The 18,711-nt window shown below is 35.2% G+C and overlaps 1 protein-coding gene and 1 pseudogene across 5 annotated transcripts; both read right to left on the reverse strand.

Moving 5' to 3' along the window:
* Positions 1-271: 271 nt before the first annotated feature.
* LOC113228595 lies at positions 272-4,146 on the reverse strand (annotated as a pseudogene).
* A 2,140-nt stretch (positions 4,147-6,286) lies between these two features.
* On the reverse strand, positions 6,287-18,511 carry LOC113228402 (G protein-activated inward rectifier potassium channel 3-like). 5 transcript variants are annotated; one of them, XM_026461685.1, is made up of 4 exons: positions 18,364-18,511; positions 15,258-15,526; positions 13,965-15,022; positions 6,287-6,880 (listed from the first exon to the last, which is right to left on the reverse strand). In XM_026461685.1, the coding sequence occupies exons 2-4, from the start codon at positions 15,440-15,442 to the stop codon at positions 6,576-6,578; spliced, it is 1,548 nt and encodes a 515-aa protein (XP_026317470.1). In that variant the 5' UTR covers positions 15,443-15,526; positions 18,364-18,511; the 3' UTR covers positions 6,287-6,575. The 5 variants fall into 5 exon arrangements, with proteins under 5 accessions (XP_026317470.1, XP_026317471.1, XP_026317472.1 ...); XM_026461687.1 differs by having other exon boundaries at positions 6,290-6,880; positions 15,306-15,526; positions 18,364-18,508; XM_026461688.1 differs by lacking the exon at positions 6,287-6,880 and adding an exon at positions 8,124-10,326 and having other exon boundaries at positions 18,364-18,510.
* Positions 18,512-18,711: the final 200 nt, after the last annotated feature.

Genomic DNA, 18,711 nt, shown 5'->3' on the forward strand with positions numbered 1-18,711 from the left:
AAATATGTAAGTACGTACTAAGTACTATGATTATCTTTATCTTCTATGTTTTTCCTTTAACAATGTCTATGTTTCTCAAGACATTTAAGAAGTTCTAAAAAGTCATTTTAAAATTATTTCTTACCTATACAAAGTATTCAGTGGACTGTATTATGCAATTTCATGAACATTGTCAGTGAAATTTTATAGTGATGATCTTCCTTCAAGTAAGTTGATTCTATTGTTTCGGTCGTGTCTTGTCATAAGCAGTATAGTTTCTAGAATATTCTGTCTATAGAGTAACAGTGCAGTCTCCATTTCTGTGATCGACTTTAGGTTCTGAGGTAGGAGGACGACTCGGAATCTTCGTCTGCGGACGCTCGCCGCTCTCTACAATACATTACAACACAGATACACATACGTCACAATACATAAAATAAAATGCATAACGAGGAAACAGCTAAAGGAATCAATATTTTAATAGTGGCTACGCTCATTTTTATTCTATTACAAGTAAAAATAACATACACGACAATTTGAAACAAATTTTTTTTTAGTAGCATTAGTGCTCCTTGTGAAAGAGTTCGTCGAGGGTAGTACTGCCACCTTACCTATTTCTACCGCCAAGCAGTAATGTCAGCATTACTGTGTTCTGGTTTTGAAGGGTAAGGGTGCTAGTGAAATTACAGGCAGAAGAGATTTTTCAACTTATGTCTTAGGGTAACGGGCGCAGTGGTAGTGCACCTTAGATCTTTGCAATTTAAAGCACTGAGTGGCACTGGAACTGTTATGGACAGGCGTGTAGCTTACCATCACGCGCACGACTTGTTCGTCCCGTCACTTGATGTTATAAAAAAAAATTGTAACAAGGAGTTGGTTAGGAACAATGAAATGATAAGTATATACTTAGTTATAATTAATATTTCCACTTTATGTATATCGCAGTTTAAACGAAAAGCTAAATATTTACTGTCGAAAAAATCATAAATCATAAAAACAGTTTTTATCAAATGACTGTAACCCGGTACCTACTTCACGAAACTTGGATATAAACAAAAACAATATTGCCGAGCATTTTCCATGATATTTTAATTTAAAATAGACATTGACCGTCACAAACCTTGTGCCTACAATTATCTATAACTCGATAACAATATTATCATTCCCCAAATCGCATTGCCACAAACCGTTGTTTGTTATTGATATCGATATTTATTTAAAGATTTTTACAAAACCGGACGTTCACCCAACAAATTCTAGCTAAACGAAAGATTAAGGTGAGTACTTACTACGACATCTGTGAAATAGTTGTTATCACAACTTATAATTTCATATTACATTGTTTTATATTATAAGTATAGTGTGCAAGCAAGGCAGGCTTTACACTGATTACTGATCTCTATAGCATCTACGATAGCAAAATTAACAGTAGCACAGTTCTTTCCGCCTGTGAATAACTTCCGTACAGATTCATCAACAACCCATTATGTTTAGTCCAAAGTATCTCCAGGACTACACATGTTTCCAAGAGCTGTTCTGTTAGCGCGATGTATTTTTACCAAACATCGACAAATCGTATTCTATAATAAAACGTTTTATCACTTGGAAGTCATAACAATACTACAAACTACATTATTAAACCAAATTATGTATAATGTGGAATTTTATAACTCTACTAGTAAAGCATAAAAATGTTACCAACTAATTTCATTCGCAGAAACTTTAAGCTGCTCTCCTGAAAAGTTGTCATTTTGCATATATGGCTTTAGTTCCCGAGGGAGCGAAATGTACGTAACGTAGGGACACAGACTTGTCAAACGAGAAGCAACCGTTTTCCCACGGGGCTATCATCGCTCAACATATTATAAACCATAAACTGTTACTTTATTGTTGTTTTATATTATGAAATTGTCACCAAGAATTTTATTGTGACGTCCTGATCATTGTGATAACTCTAGTGGTCAGATTTTCGGATGCTTTTATATCTAAACTTCACTTTTTCCCACGAATTGCTCTCGAAATATGGAAGCGGTTACCTACTTGAATATATTTTTTACGATTTTTATATTTGAAATAAGTACATAACATTTTAACTCACTGTAAATCTCAAAGATCTGATAATAACCAGGGATATGACAACTAAAAGTGTAAAATTTAAACTGCAATAATGGCATGATGATTTCTGTAAAAAAATATTAAAATTAATTAGACATAACTGGTTGATGACTGTACCACCTCAGTCAACCGTGACCATGGGATCTGTAAAGGACCCGAAATGTTGGTTTATTTGTAAAAACAAATTTTATTTAAACCGCGATTTAAACTCGGAAAAATAGTTTCATTTCCTGTGTGTAACAATCGCGAAAACCTAAGAACTCGATTAATATTAAAATTACTAAATGTTTTCTTAATATCCGAAGTCTTTCCATTTTTTATTTTCTATGTACATATAATAAAAAATATTGAAATAATACATAAAATTACAAATAAAATTTTATTAACGTTTATTTTCTTTCAATTTTACTCAATAATTACGTCAATCCCGTTTTCGAGGGATATTTTCAGTACAAAAGCACATTCAATATTAACGAGACACCGAATAGTAGGTAATTATGTGTCCGATTATCCGACCACTACTAATGAAAAAATAGAATGGAAAGTATTGTTAGTTTTGATTCTACAGAACAACCAACCGCCACCAACTTTAAAGCAAAAAAAAAACTTACCGATAGGCCTACGATCGCACTTGTCACTGTAGTAGTTAATTAGTTCTTTGGCAGAGCACAATGGTGTGTCCACCTTCTTCGTCTCTTCAAACTTCGAGTAATCCACTTCATATCCTCGGCGCTCACGATTGAATGTTACTACCGGAACAAACCTATATCCCCATATTACCTCACTATTAGTGTAACTCGAGCGCGCTTGTATTGTTTGTGCAGTAGATTCTACTGTTCCATCCAAGACGACCACGATCTCAAAAGTTTCTTGTAACATATCAGCAGCAGACATACCGTAGAAGGGACTTTCGGTATTTATTGTATGTACCATCGTGAAGGGCCAGATAAAGAAGAGATTGCTGTCACAGCCGTCGGCGTTTAATTCTAGCTCAGTTTGGTAATGCGGCAATAATTCTCCTTCCTTGGTCGTTCTGGATCTGATCACGAGAGCTCTCACAGAGGCACCAATAATATTTGACTTCTGCATGTCACCAACTCTGAACATTAAACATAGTTCACTGTCCCTTTGACACACTACAGCGTGTTTCGAAAAGAGCAGAGTCTGTGTCCTTTGTCTAGGTCGGGTTATCTTGGCGACCACTACACCTCCGAAAAAACCTTGAATCAATACACCAACTATGCTCTGAAGGCACATTATAAAGATAGCTTCCGGACATTCTTCTGTGGTTGTGCGTGCACCATAACCAATTGTATGTTGTGTTTCTATACTAAACAAAAAACAGGATGTATAATCGTATATACCCAAGACGCATGGATTCCACCCTGAGCTCTCCTGCATGGGTGGCAGATGATCTTCTTCAAAATCACCGTGTTTAAATGCTATTAGCAACCAGATAAGAGCAAATCCCAACCAGGACAAGGCAAAAGAAAGTGTGAATATCAATAAGTTCCACCGCCACTGGCAGTCTACGAGAGTTGTGAAGATGTCCTGTAGGAATCTTAGTCGATGTAGACGTATTTTCGATTGTAGAATATTACACTCGCCATTTTTAAGAACAGCTCGTCTCGTGTTTCTTCGTGTGTCGCCATATCGGTTTGAGAAATTCCTGCAATGAAGTATACGAAATAAGTTAGCGCGTCATGTCCGACAGATTTGAAATCGTGCAGTGTCAGTATGCTGCGTTCGTCAACATTCATAACGTGGTTAATGTGAACCACTCATAAGAAATAGCTGTACGTAAATTATTTTCTATTAGAATATGGAACAAACAAAGTTAGACAAATTATGAACAAAAGTAACACAGTACGCTTTGGATTTGACGATGGATGACACGCGATTTTGGGGCTCGTATCCTTTGTTCGTAACAGTGGGGCGGTACACGTCTGTGAAGAGGTTGTCGTTTGTGGTGACAATTTTGGTTTTAGGCCAGTCATCATGAAGGGGCTGGGCTTCCTCTGGGCAGGCGGGTGACTCGGGGTCGGTGCGCATAGTGCAGATCTGGTGGTCAGCGGCGTGCGTATGCTGCTTACTCAGCGGAGCATCTGATCGGCATCCACTGCGAGTCGTAAAACTCCTGAAGCACCACTTGCGGTAATGGTGTGATCACGACTATTCTCTGTGCTCAGCCCGAGACAAATACTTACTAAATATTGTATAATTGTATCGCGAGAATCAACTCGCCACGAAAAATGAATTTTAGTTAGTGCTTATGAGTATTCGCATACAGGTTGCATGGAAACGTGTCTCTGTTATAATAAATCTCTATTATAATACTTTTGAAATTAGTTCGTGGTAAATAAAACTATTTTTTCGGCTCTCAATCGCAAGTTTCCGACCCTGTACAGGTCTCATGGTCACGGCTGATTATCGTTCCTTGTCGTTAATATTCATTAACTTTTACTGCCAGCAACGCAACTGTTAACTTTTTCGGTTTGAACACAAAAAAAAAATACAAGCACAATATTTTGCTGTTTCGTAAAACATGTTTTAGAAATATACACCAATCTTTTTTAACTTTTTTATTACGGGCATTACAATATGGTTATTGTAATGCCCGTAATGCACTTTTTTAATATCTATTTCCACTTTATTGAATCTTAAAATTGAATTTAAATAACTCCAATAAATTGTGATAACTGTTTTGCAAATACTATTGTATCCATAGAATAGATACGATAAGGCCGAAGAACAAATTGAAAGCCCACCATATTATAAAAAAGTTTTATGTACAGCCAGTATATTTATAATGGCGGCCACCCCGATTCACCGAACAGAAGGCTAATTTGAACGGCCGCGAATTGCCCGCTAATGTTATTCTTCAGCTCCTAATTTGATGCTCTCGATCATTTTGAAACGAAGGTCACATTCTTGGAGAATACGTTTTTGACAACAAGTAATGTGTTTGTATATAAATGCCGTATTAGATTTTTAGTGCAATCATAAGATTTTAGTAGCAGTAGAGCTACTTGTGAAAGAGTTCGTCCAAGGAAATACTGCCACCTTACCTACTTCTGCCGTCAAGCAGTAATGTGACCATTACTGCGTTTCGGTTTTGAAGGGTAAGGGTGCTGGTGAAATTACAGGCACAAGGGACTTGTTAACTTATGTTTCAGGGTCACCTCAGATCTCTGCAATTAAAATTGTTGCAAATTAAAATTAAATAAAAACCTATTAGACATTTGAAGGCATTAACTTGTTGTAATTAACGTTATTATTATTTCAAGACGGAATACATGTAGAATGTTCAGAAAAAATATTTTTATTAGTATTCGACTCTATATCACTTATAATAGCAACGGTTAAAACTACACATTGTAAATCTGAGTGTAAGTTTAAGAAAATATGTGATGCATAAATATTAGTAACGGCAAGTGCTACGTCTTCTTCTTATCGTATCGATGGCATGCACTATACTATAGTGCGTGCCACATGCATGATTCGATGTATAGTATAGTGACTATACTATTGTGGCCTTGAATTCCGCGTCACTAGAAGTTTTCATTTTATCCTCAAACGTGCAGGTGCATCGTTTGAATCGCACAGCACAAACAATCCAGATTAGAATCATCCGTAAATCCCCACCTGAATAAATATCTTTACTCCGTCCCACCTGAATCTGAAGCCTTTTTTAAAGACAACCAGATTGGCCATGACAATCCGTGTCCAGGAGGAAGACTCTCAGATGGCCAGACAAAGGTTGCACCTCGTCTGAGCTGACTCAACGCTCAGAGGATAGACACATTTGACGAAACTCTTCCGGCTTCTCAGCCTGTAATAATACTCTGTAATAAAGTATCTTGTAATATTTACGTAATATACTATTGGATAAAACATTAGCTGTTTTCCTGTACTAGAAACCTTTTAAGTAGGGTAAGTGAAACATTATTTAAAAATGGAATTAAATGTATTTCTTCCAAGTTTAATACATAGTATATATAATAACAATAAATTAATATTGTTATATCAATTAGCACAGTAGCCTGTTCACAATTTAGCCCAATAATATTTATTAAAATATCTATTACTGATATGTAATCGTTTTGTATAACTATCACGCGACACGACAGCCCTGTGCGAACAGCAATATGTACTAATAAAATGGAATAGTCAAATATTCGATTGTATTCTAAATTATTAACGTACAAAATAACCGTAGGTATCACATTTTTTTTATTTAGAGAAGATAAGCAAATGATATTAAATAAAAAATTATAAGATGATTATACTAGAAGTAAATAAATACCTAGTGATCTAACTGCACAAATTAGTTCAACTACTTGATACTAGATGGCGATAATGTGTAAGTTACGTTTACTCTTCGTGGGAAAATTATTACGCATTATAGTTATTATGTAGACACCTAATAAAAAGATAAGTAAAAGCTAAGAAAACTAAAACTAAAGAATTTCCAATAAAGTTTAAGAATCAAATTTCTTTGAATTTCTTTTACTTTTCTTCTTTTGTTTTTCGTCTTCACTAGATGAAGAAGAAGGTTCTTCGTGAGTATTGAAGAATCCGGACGGGTACTTTACTATGGAAGGCCGATGTGTTAGACTGGCACGTCGGATGGCGTCGGCGACTAATCGGTCCGACAATCGTATCAGAGGAGATACCGGGACGCTATCAGTCGCCGCCGGACTACTGAGGTTCCGGAACATAACGTCTTCATCTGGTGCCGACGAACCGATTTGAGAACCAATTTGAGAACCAATTGCCATGTAACCTGAAATTTTTTATTTAAATCAAACAAATGTTTCCTGTACTCTTTGATATATCTTTTTCAGCCACAGTACTGAGGCAACAAGAAGTTTTTATTAGACATTAAGTTGAAATATGCAAGTAAGGTACAATAAAAACTTAAATACTAGAAACTAAAACTAGGCTTAAATTATATGAACAAAAATTGGGTCCCCGCGACAAGATGCCCAAGATGTTGGCAGCGTTCCCCATTTCTATGGCTACGCTAATACGCTGAGCTACTTGGGTTTTCCAGACAGTCTATTAATTTTTTAGACAAAATTTTCGTGCAGATGAAGGGTAGCGGGACCCCACGGGCCAAGAGTTTGGGGTCCCAAAGGCTGTAAATATGTAGTCGGTGCCGAGGTCCTAATACTTATTACTTTTTATTCTTTCCGCCAGCTCAGCTGCGGAGCCAGCCCTCTTGCTGGTGCGCTGGAGATGGAATGGAGCAAGTGTGACGGCACACGTGGCGTCCCACACCAGTGCCCGGCCCATACTCCAAGGGATGAGAGTCATTTCGTCCGGGCGAACATCGTCAGTTCGCAAGAAGTAATTATACCTACTCAGGAATAACTACTTAAACAATAAGAAACAGTACTCGTAGAAATACGATTTTACAACAACTTTTCTGCAACTGTAAAAATTGTAGCTACGACCAAGGTAAATAAATACTTAGCTACATAATTATGCGCAAAAGATATTATAACGATTACAGAAAGTGAACGCTTCACGAGAGCAAAAATAATATCCACATTAAATTGAATAGTCAATTCAGTACTTACCTTCTTAATCTTATAAATAGGACACCACAAAAGCACCAACTCCGTTTAGCACAAATTTCAATAAACCATATACCAAAAGACATCATATAGCTTTTAGTTGAGCCAACACCGATTTACATGAAGATAAATGATTATACACAATACTTTTTGTTTCACATTACCGTGTATTTACGTGGATAAGTATACGTATTTACCTATACCGTATCAAATTATTGTTTTTAGAAAATATCAATTTAAAACCATGAATAAACGACCTGATATAAACTACAAATTTGATTATAGAATTCAAGCAGTTTGAATATACCTACTGATTGCGTCCTTTAGAATATTTTTTGATACGTAAAATAATGAGATATTACTTAATTACTTGCAACATCCATGCGAAACCAACAGACGATAGACCAATGGGAAAAAAATGAAACACAAATCAACGTCACAACATGAATTATTCATTCAAATATTTACTTATATCAATTATTTCCATAGTTCTTACGACTAAATCGTCCGATTTATGGCGGTTACAACAAATATATTTAAGGTTCAATGTTGAGAATTTTGTGACTCATATTCTTATTCACTACGTTTACCAGTTCGGGAAACTATACTACTTATTTTATACATTTTGAACGCCACAATTCTATTTTGAAATCCCAAACATAAACAACACTGCTCAAGTTGAAAAAGGGCGGTTTTTGCTTTAGAACTATTTAATAAAAATAATATAACCAACACTCATTTATTGTCCATTCTGTAGTTGAGATGTAAAGAACCATAAGTGCCAAATAGTAATTTTTGGTACAGAGCGTTTTAAAGATAATTATATATATATATAAGCTCTCAATTAGGCATTTAAAATCATCATAAGGTGAAATATAGTACGTTAAATAGAAACACAAACGACGATAGGATTTAATGTCTTTTACACACAACGGTAAAAGACATTAAATGATTTTTAGCATCCGAAAACATTGTTTGTAAAAACATCTGAATTCCATTATATGCACTTAAGATCCTTTACTTCTCTCACTTACAGCATTAATAGATCACCAACAACGCTTAAAAAATCATGTATGTATATACAATCCTTCATGTGCGTCCTTTCCGAAAACGGCAACATGAGTATCATTGCTGGCAGGGTCCAGGACTTTTCCCTTGAACACTGGACCAAACTTCATGTGTTAGGTACACATGAAGTTTGAAGTTTGAAGTTTAGTACATATGTACAGTAATTTCAAGAAATTTTTATTTTATTTTTATTTGACGTCGATGTATATAGACAATATTTCTTGCATATTTTTTACAGGTACTATTTTATTTTATATAAATTATTGTTGTTTATATTAGTGACGATCATAGGATCCCTTGACATTGTATTTTAAATTGTAATATTGTGTCATTGATAATATGAAATAAAAGGTAGCATTCTTCTAAAGGCGCCTTCAAAACGCCTTTGGAAGCGTTGCAGTGGTAAGGCGCGGCAGCCGCGTAATTTTTAGTTCACTAATTGTAACTCCAAAAATTAGTAGTGGAGCACCACAGCGATGACACTGCACCGCTTATATAAGCGTCTAATTTGAAGGCCCACATTAACTACCACAAGTGTGTAAGTTTTTCTTTGTTTTATTAACCAATATGGATGAATAATCTGAAATAAAATATTTGAATTGAATAATATATGCAGTTTTCTACTCTCCTTACTTGAGCGGTGTTGTTTGCTATTCGTGTGACGTACGCGAATAATTAGTTGTACTTTAGTTTGCCAATTTCAGACCTCGTCTGAAGTAATTGGTTAAAAAAGTACTGTACAGTGTAGAACCTTTCAGAATGACTAATTTATAATATTACGTATTGTACTTGAGATTCTTAAATCAGATCTACAGTATTTTGTTGATTGACTAGTAGATTGGTAAAGTGGGTTCTTTTAAAATAAATAAATAAATAAACGAAATGCGCTAATATGTCGCTCATTTTGCAAAAGATGATTTATTTGTTTCATCTTTTGCTTAAATAATTAAAATAACTAAGAAACGAAATCATCGTAGCTATAGACTACATAATATGCGTTCTATATTTAGCGCCATTTTATTGTGATCCCCGTTTAAGAGGTGCAAAGCTACCCATGTATTTTTTACATTTTATAAATTATTTTTTCTAAAGAACCGTCGTCGATGACATTATCTATTCCATTCCGTTACAAAAAAAACCCAATTCGACCTGGCCTTATGTCAGTTGTCTTTCGACTTTTTATCGGTGTTACTATTCGTTGGCAATAAGTTAATTTACGATGTTACTGTTTTCAGGTTTTAAATATTCCATCGATTGTATAGTCCAAAGCACATTAAGCATGACACCTTGGAATTTAGACCGCTCTTAATTTAAATCTTGAATGCCAAGTTTGACGTAGGTACTCCTGTTTAAAACAAACGCATTTCTCGAATAATTACACTGAAAAATCATAACGTATCGTCATTCTGTCTTATCATTACTGGAACTATTCATTATGGCAGAGTTTTTTTCGTGGTCATAGACAGTTTAGTTTCAAGAATAATCTATAGAGTGACAGTGTAATCTCCATCCCTGTGTTCGGCCTTGGGTTGCGTGGTGGGTGGACGCTCCTGCAGCTTCGTCTGCGTATGCTCACCGCTCTCTGTGACACATCACAACACAGGACATCACACATACGTCACACAACAAATACAATTTCCTACAATAGCGGAATAAGTTAAGGGGTCCCGGTATCTTCAATTCACGGTGGTTAATCCTAATTTCGGTGGCAATTTTTATTATTCAAATATTCAAGAATATTATCATGAAGTATTATTTAATATTCTAGATTAATATCCTGAAATGTTATTTAATATTTCACGGTGATATATTTGAATACTTAGATAATAAAATTTGCCACCGACACTAGGTAGCGTAAACTTACTGGAAAATTACGCAGTCCCTTAGCTCATTTCCTATTATACATGAACATGTACATTTTCATCTCACACAAACAGTATATATGACCTATAATTCATTCACTTTAAGAATGCAATAAGAGAGGCCTCTACCCGCCAGTAGATAAAGACGAGCTACGGATGCCATGACGTTATTGTCACTTGAAACAATCTGCCGAGAGAAATATTTGTATGGCCTACATTTATTTCTCTCAGGAGTTTGGATGTAATTTATGGTTGTCTATGTGCGTGTCCATGGTACCCGCGATACAGAGTGGGCCAATGAGGGTGTAAAAAAAAATTGAAATTCAAATTGTTCTGGCTTTAAACACTGGAGACAAATTAAGTATTTAGACTGCATTCTTAATGTGTATAAACTATAATACAAGACCTTAGGCATTCGAAAACAATTGACAAATTGTAAAATAGCCTCAGACCCAAATGACATATTTTGTACACTTATGTCGAACATGTGTAAGTAGTACAAATCAACCTGTTTAAGTTAGTATAAAATTATATTTTACGATCTTTAGTACGTCATTTTCATAATAATTATTACATGCTTTTACATGAAAGACGCCCATAGTAGTTGAACAAAGTTACATACAACCTAATTTATAGAAGAACTTTCTTGACTTATAAATGCTATCTTCTTAGTTCTTAAGTGCACTTAATGTGTATATTTATTTCTATATTGTTATTTTAATGCGATTGAAACAATATTGCTAACAGTGACGAACAAAAACAAGTAAACATACTCCCAATCAATCTTCTTCATATCAGTATAACCTTAACGATGCTATTAAAAACCGCCATATCTCTGCATTAGTATGTTAATTTATACATAAGAGTTAATTAGTAAGATATTTGAGTCTAATAAGTAGAGAAAATTTCTCGATTAAGTTTAAGATTTAGTATACTGTACCACGTAAATAGAATTTTAAGTAAAGCAGTGTTATTTATTGAATACAAAGATCGAACACAAAGAAAAATTCCTTCGTACACGTCGAGTCAGCAGGACGTCCAAATTTCTTAAATGTGTCTGTTGTACCTAGATCTTTGTTTAAGTTTCTTCGGCTTTCAATTTAAAAGTGGTAAAATATCGTGAAATTCAATGTAAAAAAATCAATAAAGCAGTGTTATTACGTAATTCTAAGGAAAACGTAATAGAATATAAATAATTATTGTGAAATCAATAGCGAACAATTGTTTCTTGGAGTTAAATCTGGTATTGTGTTTGATTCTTATATAAAACGAATAACTAAGTAATAAACGCGGAAAATTGTCATTGAATTTTCCCTATATTGTTCTCAAACATCTTTACAACCGTTTGTAATGTTAATTTTACAAATTCTGAGATACAAGCCAGGCATAAATTAAATGAATTATTTCCAATTGTGTTCACTTTGTTTTTAGTCGTAGTTTGTAATAGAAAATATAATGTGCAATTAGTACAAATGTGTCGACATCATGTAAATATGACGGCGTTCCTCTTAAATCATTCACAGCAATATGTAGTTTTAGACGGAGGAGACAAATTATCTATTTGCTGACGTCAAGCAGGGGGAATGGTATTGTGAACGAAACTTACGTATATTGCATAAGAGGGATGGAATGATTATTCAATCGAACGAGTAAAAGGGGGCTTTATACTACTTACAATTGTTTGTGTGTAAGAAATAATATCTTCGAAGTTTTATTGATTTTTTTAAAAACATTGAGCAATTTCATGAAAACGTCGAAACAAACACACTATGTTTCGTTAAGACATGTTGTCAAAAGGTGACGAGGAAGATTAAATGGGGATTAAAATAGATTACGCCGTTTAAGTCTGACAAAGTTTAGATTAAGACAAGAATGCGCGTAAATTTTGGGCCATTTGAAATAAGTGTAAAATGACTCAAAACAGTTTTTGCTAAATCGATCATGACTACTTTCTATTACAATTCATGTCCAGGTAAGAAGACACTCCATCAATTAAACATTTTCATTGTACCAACTTTTAAAGTACCTAAGTAATGAGTATCAAAAAGTATTTGTGATGTATTTAACTAATATATATAATATCATTACTCGAATCTAGTGTTGCCCAATGCAAGACCAAAACGAGATTGAGCCGTCTTGGTCTCGCGTCAATACAGTCTTGGTATCGCACACTCGGTCAGTCTTGCTGCAAGAGTCTCACAAGTCTGGCAATTGCCTATTGCTACTTATCAAACTATCTCATTGTTTATTTTTATAAAAATTGACAATGAGGGTTAGCTCAGATTTTAAAATAACGCAACAGAGAAGGTACATTTTGATTACATATTAACACAGGTATAGTGAAGGCCACCCAAATGACGAAAACTCAACTTTACAATATTGTATAATATTTTACGATCATATTGGTTGGTTATAATTTTAGGCATACACGTTAAACCCGCGTATAAGGTTAATAAATAATGGGTACAAGGTATGAGTATGACCCGTTCCAAGAACCGGCTCGTTAGTTAGTCTTTCGATTGTCAGTTTGTTTTTGACAATTCACTAACTTCGACAGTGCTTTATCACAGCAGCAGGGTCAGTCTTGGTCTAGCTATAATTAGGGGATCTTAGTCTTATAAGAACTATTTTGGGCAATACTACTCGATTCGACTAATTCGAATTGTACCTTTATAGAAAAAAAATAGGTCGAGAAATTAAGGTTAACCGAATGACCTAATGATACCAGTCAAATCGTTGGTACAAATTCATATTGTCCAAGTTATGTAGTAGGTACATTTTAGCCGGTACTACCATAAACAGATACTGTGACACGTACAGATAAAGTTGGAGTGACACGCTTCATAGGACATCACATGATTGTTCCAACGTTACAGGTTGTGAACTTCAACGTGACACCGAATTTATTATATATATAACATTATGTTAACTTAGACATAAACCCATAGTTCTATACTAATGACTAAAGTTACTGCTCCGTAAATATGTCCACAGCCAGTTAGGATGCAATGAATCTCTTCCTGAGAATACAGAAGACAATATCGCTTAAGGAACAAAACAAACTGTTCGTCTGTTGACCCTTGATAAACAGTGTTGAAGATAATTTTACTTGTGACGGGAGCATTTTAACACAATTTTCTTAAGTAATAGATTGCAACTGTGGATGACTTACCTAGAATTGGTAAACATTACAATTTTTTTCTGTGACAGTGATCAAGAATTTTGTTATCATTGTTTAGAATGTTACAGTAAACGTACCATGATAGCACAAACAAAAAACACATTATAAAGCATTGTTAGTTCTTATTCTGCATTAAAAACCAACCACCACCAGCTTTGTTTTTAAATAGTGACTCACCGATAGATCTATGGTCAGGGTTGGTGCCATAGAATTCGTCTAGTTCCTTGGCCGAACATAATGGAGTGTCCACCTGCGTTGTCTCTTCGAACTTGGAGTAGTCCACTTCATACCCTTGACGTTCACGGTTGTATGTTACTAACGGCACAAACCTATGTCCCCACATTATTTCACTATTTGTATAACTCGAACGCGCCTGTGTTGTTTGCCCTGTTGATTCTATGGTTCCTTCCAACACAACCACGATTTCAAATCTTTCCTGCAGTACGTCAGCTGCAGATATACCGTAAAAAGGACTCTCAGCATTTATTCTATGTACCATCGTGATAGGCCAGATAAAGAAGAGATTGCTGTCACATCCGTCGGCATTCAATTGTAATTCAGTTTGGTAATGCGATAGTAACTCTCCTTCCTTAGTTGTCCTAGATCTAATTAGCTGAGCTCGCACGCAAGCCCCGATTATATGTGACTTCCTCAAATCACCGACTCGGAACATCAAACATAGTTCACTATCTCTTTGACACACTACAGCGTATTTTGAGAAAAGCAGAGTTTGTGTTCTGTGCTTTGGTCGGGTCATCTTGGCGAATACTATGCCTACCATGAAAGCTTGAATCATTACACCCACAATACTCTGAAGGCACATTATAAAGATTGCTTCCGGACATTCTTCCGTGGTTGTACGTGCACCATAACCGATCGTATGTTGTGTTTCGATACTGAACAAGAAACAAGATGTAAAATCGTGTATATTCAATACGCAAGGATTCCACCCTGAACTGTCTTGCATGGGTGGAAGATGGTTTTCTTCTAAATCACCGTGTGTAAATGCTATCAACCACCAGATAAGAGCGAAACCCAACCAGGACAAGATGAAGGAAAGTGTGAACACTAATAAGGTCCATCGCCACTGAGCGTCGACGAGAGTTGTAAACATGTCTTGAAGGAATCGTAGACGACGTTGAGATATTTTCGATTTAAGTATATTACAATCTCCATTTTTAAGTATAGCTCGTCTCCTGGTTCTTCTTGTGACACCATGCCGGTGTGAACGACTCCTGTAAAGAAATAAATAATATAAATTATAACGTCGCGCACCAATGACCGTCAATAAGTGCAAGCGTTCACACTTGCAGCGTCGGTGTAATTGCGGCCTTCGGTAATGTTAATGGCTCTGGTAATGTGAACTACTTATAAGAAATAGCTTTTCAGTGCCAATTATTTCTTATTATAACATAACTTAACATAGAACAAATATAGTAAGGCAAAAAACGGACAAAAGCAACACAGTACACTTTAGAGTCGACGACAGACGGTACAGGATGTTGGGGCACGACGAACCTCTTGCTCGTGACTGTGGGGTAGTACACGCCGGGGGAGAGGTTGCCGTTGGCGGCGACAATTTTGGCTTTGGACCAATCGTCAGGGAGGAGCTGGGCCTCCTCGCGGCAGGCGGGTGACTCAGGGTCGACGTGCATGGTGCTCGTGCGGAGTCGGCGGCGTGTGCGCGCTTCTCACACGGCGAAGCGTCTGGCCAGCATCCCCCACGAGCCGCGAGCCTCCTGAAGCATCGCACGCGATAATGGCGCGATCACGACTGTCACTCTGTGCTCGGTCGCACGAGACGCGCTAAACATTGTATAATTATATCGCGAGATTTTATACATGAAATTATCAGCTCGCCACAGAGTATGAATTTTACTTAGTGCGTATGAGTTGGTATGTAATTGCGGGCATATTTACAGGGTGCATGGAAAGTGGCAAATCACATCGATCGTATATACTTACATATATACGTTTTACAACTTGCTTAAAACAGCAGCAGGTTATTTTACAGCAGATTAGCTGTTCAGTAACTAGTTATTATTGTAACAGTGAGTTGTGGAAGCACGGAAGTTGGTTATCTAGACAATAGTTGCATTGGTTGCGTACTTATTCTTGATATCTACTCTCAGCTCGTACATATCATATAAGTGTAGCTTATCAGCAAATTATAATATCTCTCAACGCAATTGAAGATTGTTAGGCATACATTTGAGTTACGCTACCAACCTATCGACGGTCTATCAATTATTATCTTTTCTAGGATTAAATTTTTAGCAAAAATCAAAACGATTTGTCACGAAGGTATCACCTGATAAATATACCTATATTATATTTTATGACAACAGTTGTGAATAATCAACAATTTGATTCTCACCACACCCTCGGGTAAATAAGTCTAATCACGTTTTTTTGTAATTAGTAAACATGGCGACGTTTTTCCAGTTCGTGATCTAAGAATCAACGCTTTGGCGACAATGGATGTTTTTGTATATAATATACCTACGTTTATTTGTGATCATGACCATTTATGTTGTGCGCAACAATCAATATTAAAACCTTTAAATCGAGGTTAATAATGCCAAATCTATTATTTTACTTTGGGTCGGTATCTGAGAAATAACGGTTCGAAATGTCACAGGGATCATTTTGTATCTAGGTGTACAAGCGATATTTGTATTTTCCCGTATTCGAATCCGACTTAGTGCACAAGCGACATCCGAAGTGGGCCCAAGTTTTCCAGATTTGTATAGTCTTGGATTCGGAACGAATACCAATAGAAAGCAGTAATCAAATGCGCTTAGTCTTGTGAGTTTTGAATAAAGAACTTAAAAAAATAGTTCTTACGCAATGAAAACCTATTTCCTTTTCCTTTTTCTGGGGTAAACTTAGCTTTTAACGAAAGACGATCTCGATGGCTTATAAGAAAATATTTTTTTTAAATTTGTTCAAACACCCAGACTTTTGGGTAGTTCTCTCTTGTCCTTTGTCAATCAGGGAATTTCTCGTTTGGGATCAGGTAACTGCTATGATGATCTAACACATTTATTTACATTTCTATCATAAATAGACTGTGACTAGTGTACATACAGACATAGATTATTTATTTTGTGGCACGTCTTACTTAGGTCCTGCTTAGGTTCTGTACTGAGGAACAAGGACGACAACAATGGCTATCCACACGACAATCATGCACTTATTCGAGTTAGCGCGTGTCGAGCTCGAGTGGGACAGCTCTCAATTATGGGCACGTGGAACACGCATAATGCTACACTTTAATGCTATATTAAACCTTTACTTTAAATACAGTTTACTAAAAAACAGTAATACTGGCATGGGATCCAAAGCCCAATTACATAATCGCATCTCTACCTATAGAACTTTAGAGTAACATTTATTTTTAGAATAATTTTTTTTTTTTAATATTTATATTTATTATTATTAATTTATTTTTTGTTATTATTTCCAATAAACTCATTACTATTTAGTCGCCAATTAAGACGACATTTATTGTAATAGGTACTAGATGTTCCTCGCAGTTACATTTTGGTACTTACTACCTATGCGATTGATTGTAATATAATTTATTATAAACGATGTAACTGTATATAACGTATATATAACGTGTATATAACGTAGAATATTTTTTAAGTAAATCTAAGCATCGCAACTGTGAAATTTTCTTTAAATTTTGTGCAAGCATGATGTTCGAAAGCAAATGATAATTTTTACAAAAATTCTAATTTTTGGCGTCTCTTAATGATATTAAAATGTCTCAATTTTCTTTTTCAATATTTTTAATGCACGAATGTGCCATGCGTATATGCAGTTTTATTTTATCTATAGATACAAATTGTGTCTTTGTTCTATATTATCAGTACCTATGTGTAATAAAAAAAATAAGATTAATACTAAAAGCCAAATTGTAGCGTGCAATTTTGCATCTATTAATAACTATAGCTTTTTACAAAAGCTGATATTTACATGCAGAACTTATAAAATTACATCGTAACCGGCCGGTGTATTGTATGCAATCAAAGACATAGAAGCCTTTTATCAGAAAGTTCGTTTGAGCGGCAGTGGAAAGGTCCCTTGTATGGGCTGTAATTAATCAAGATTATCTGGACATATACCAGTGTTTGCAGATTTTAATTGGATTTGGCAGCTTAACTGCGTATTATGCTGCTGGAAAGAGGTGACTCTAATTGGGGACCTTGAAGTTATGAGAAATTAGGTAAGATTATTTTCGTCTTTACAGATTAAATTGATGGTTTAGTGACTAGAGATAATAAGAGCAGCTAATAAAGTGATTAAACGTACTTAACGTGGTTTAAAAGTACCTAGAAACGAATATTAGGCAGAGTTAACTGTTCAGTAAACATAAATCGGCGAACGTGTATCGAAAATTTTGTTACTTAATTCTAGACATAAATTTAAATTGTTGTTGTGGAAATTGATAGCCAAATAATTTTGGTGGTGCTATTTTGTATTCTTTCCTATCACTATTAAATTGTATTTTTACGGTTAGTAAGAATTTATGAGGTAAAATAATAAACAAAGATCTCTCAACACATACCTGTTTTCAGTCTCCAACGACTTTAAACAAAACCAGAACAAACTTGGTCAACACTGATAATATCTCTTATCATTCTATTATTTACGCCTACGACGCATTTTAAGACACTTTTCACCACATTTCTTTACAAAATGGAATTAAATAAAAATTAAGTTTATAGTATACAAATTTTGTTTTTTTTTACATCGATATCTTCACTACGTTTGTCAAACTTAATACTTAACTAGGAACCGTTATAAACGGAGAAAGAGATGTGTACCGTGTGGTGCTATTATATGGCGAATACCTAAACACCACTATGTATTTTTGATATATTATTATTTATCTTTTTGTTCCACTGATTAGATA

This window comes from Hyposmocoma kahamanoa, unplaced genomic scaffold (assembly GCF_003589595.1).
Source record: "Hyposmocoma kahamanoa isolate Upper Pololo Valley unplaced genomic scaffold, ASM358959v1 232, whole genome shotgun sequence".
Taxonomy (NCBI): Eukaryota; Metazoa; Arthropoda; class Insecta; order Lepidoptera; family Cosmopterigidae; genus Hyposmocoma; species Hyposmocoma kahamanoa.

Excerpts from the sequence above, each read along its gene's own strand:
- LOC113228402 (XM_026461685.1), bottom strand. The coding sequence starts at position 15,442 with ATGCACGTCGACCCTGAGTCACCCGCCTGCCGCGAGGAGGCCCAGCTC. Across the intron at positions 15,023-15,257 it reads TCTGTCGTCGACTCTAAAGT|GAGTCGTTCACACCGGCATG; the intron begins GTACTGTGTTGC and ends ATTTCTTTACAG. Across the intron at positions 6,881-13,964 it reads CCCTGACCATAGATCTATCG|GTTACATGGCAATTGGTTCT; the intron begins GTGAGTCACTAT and ends AAAAAATTTCAG.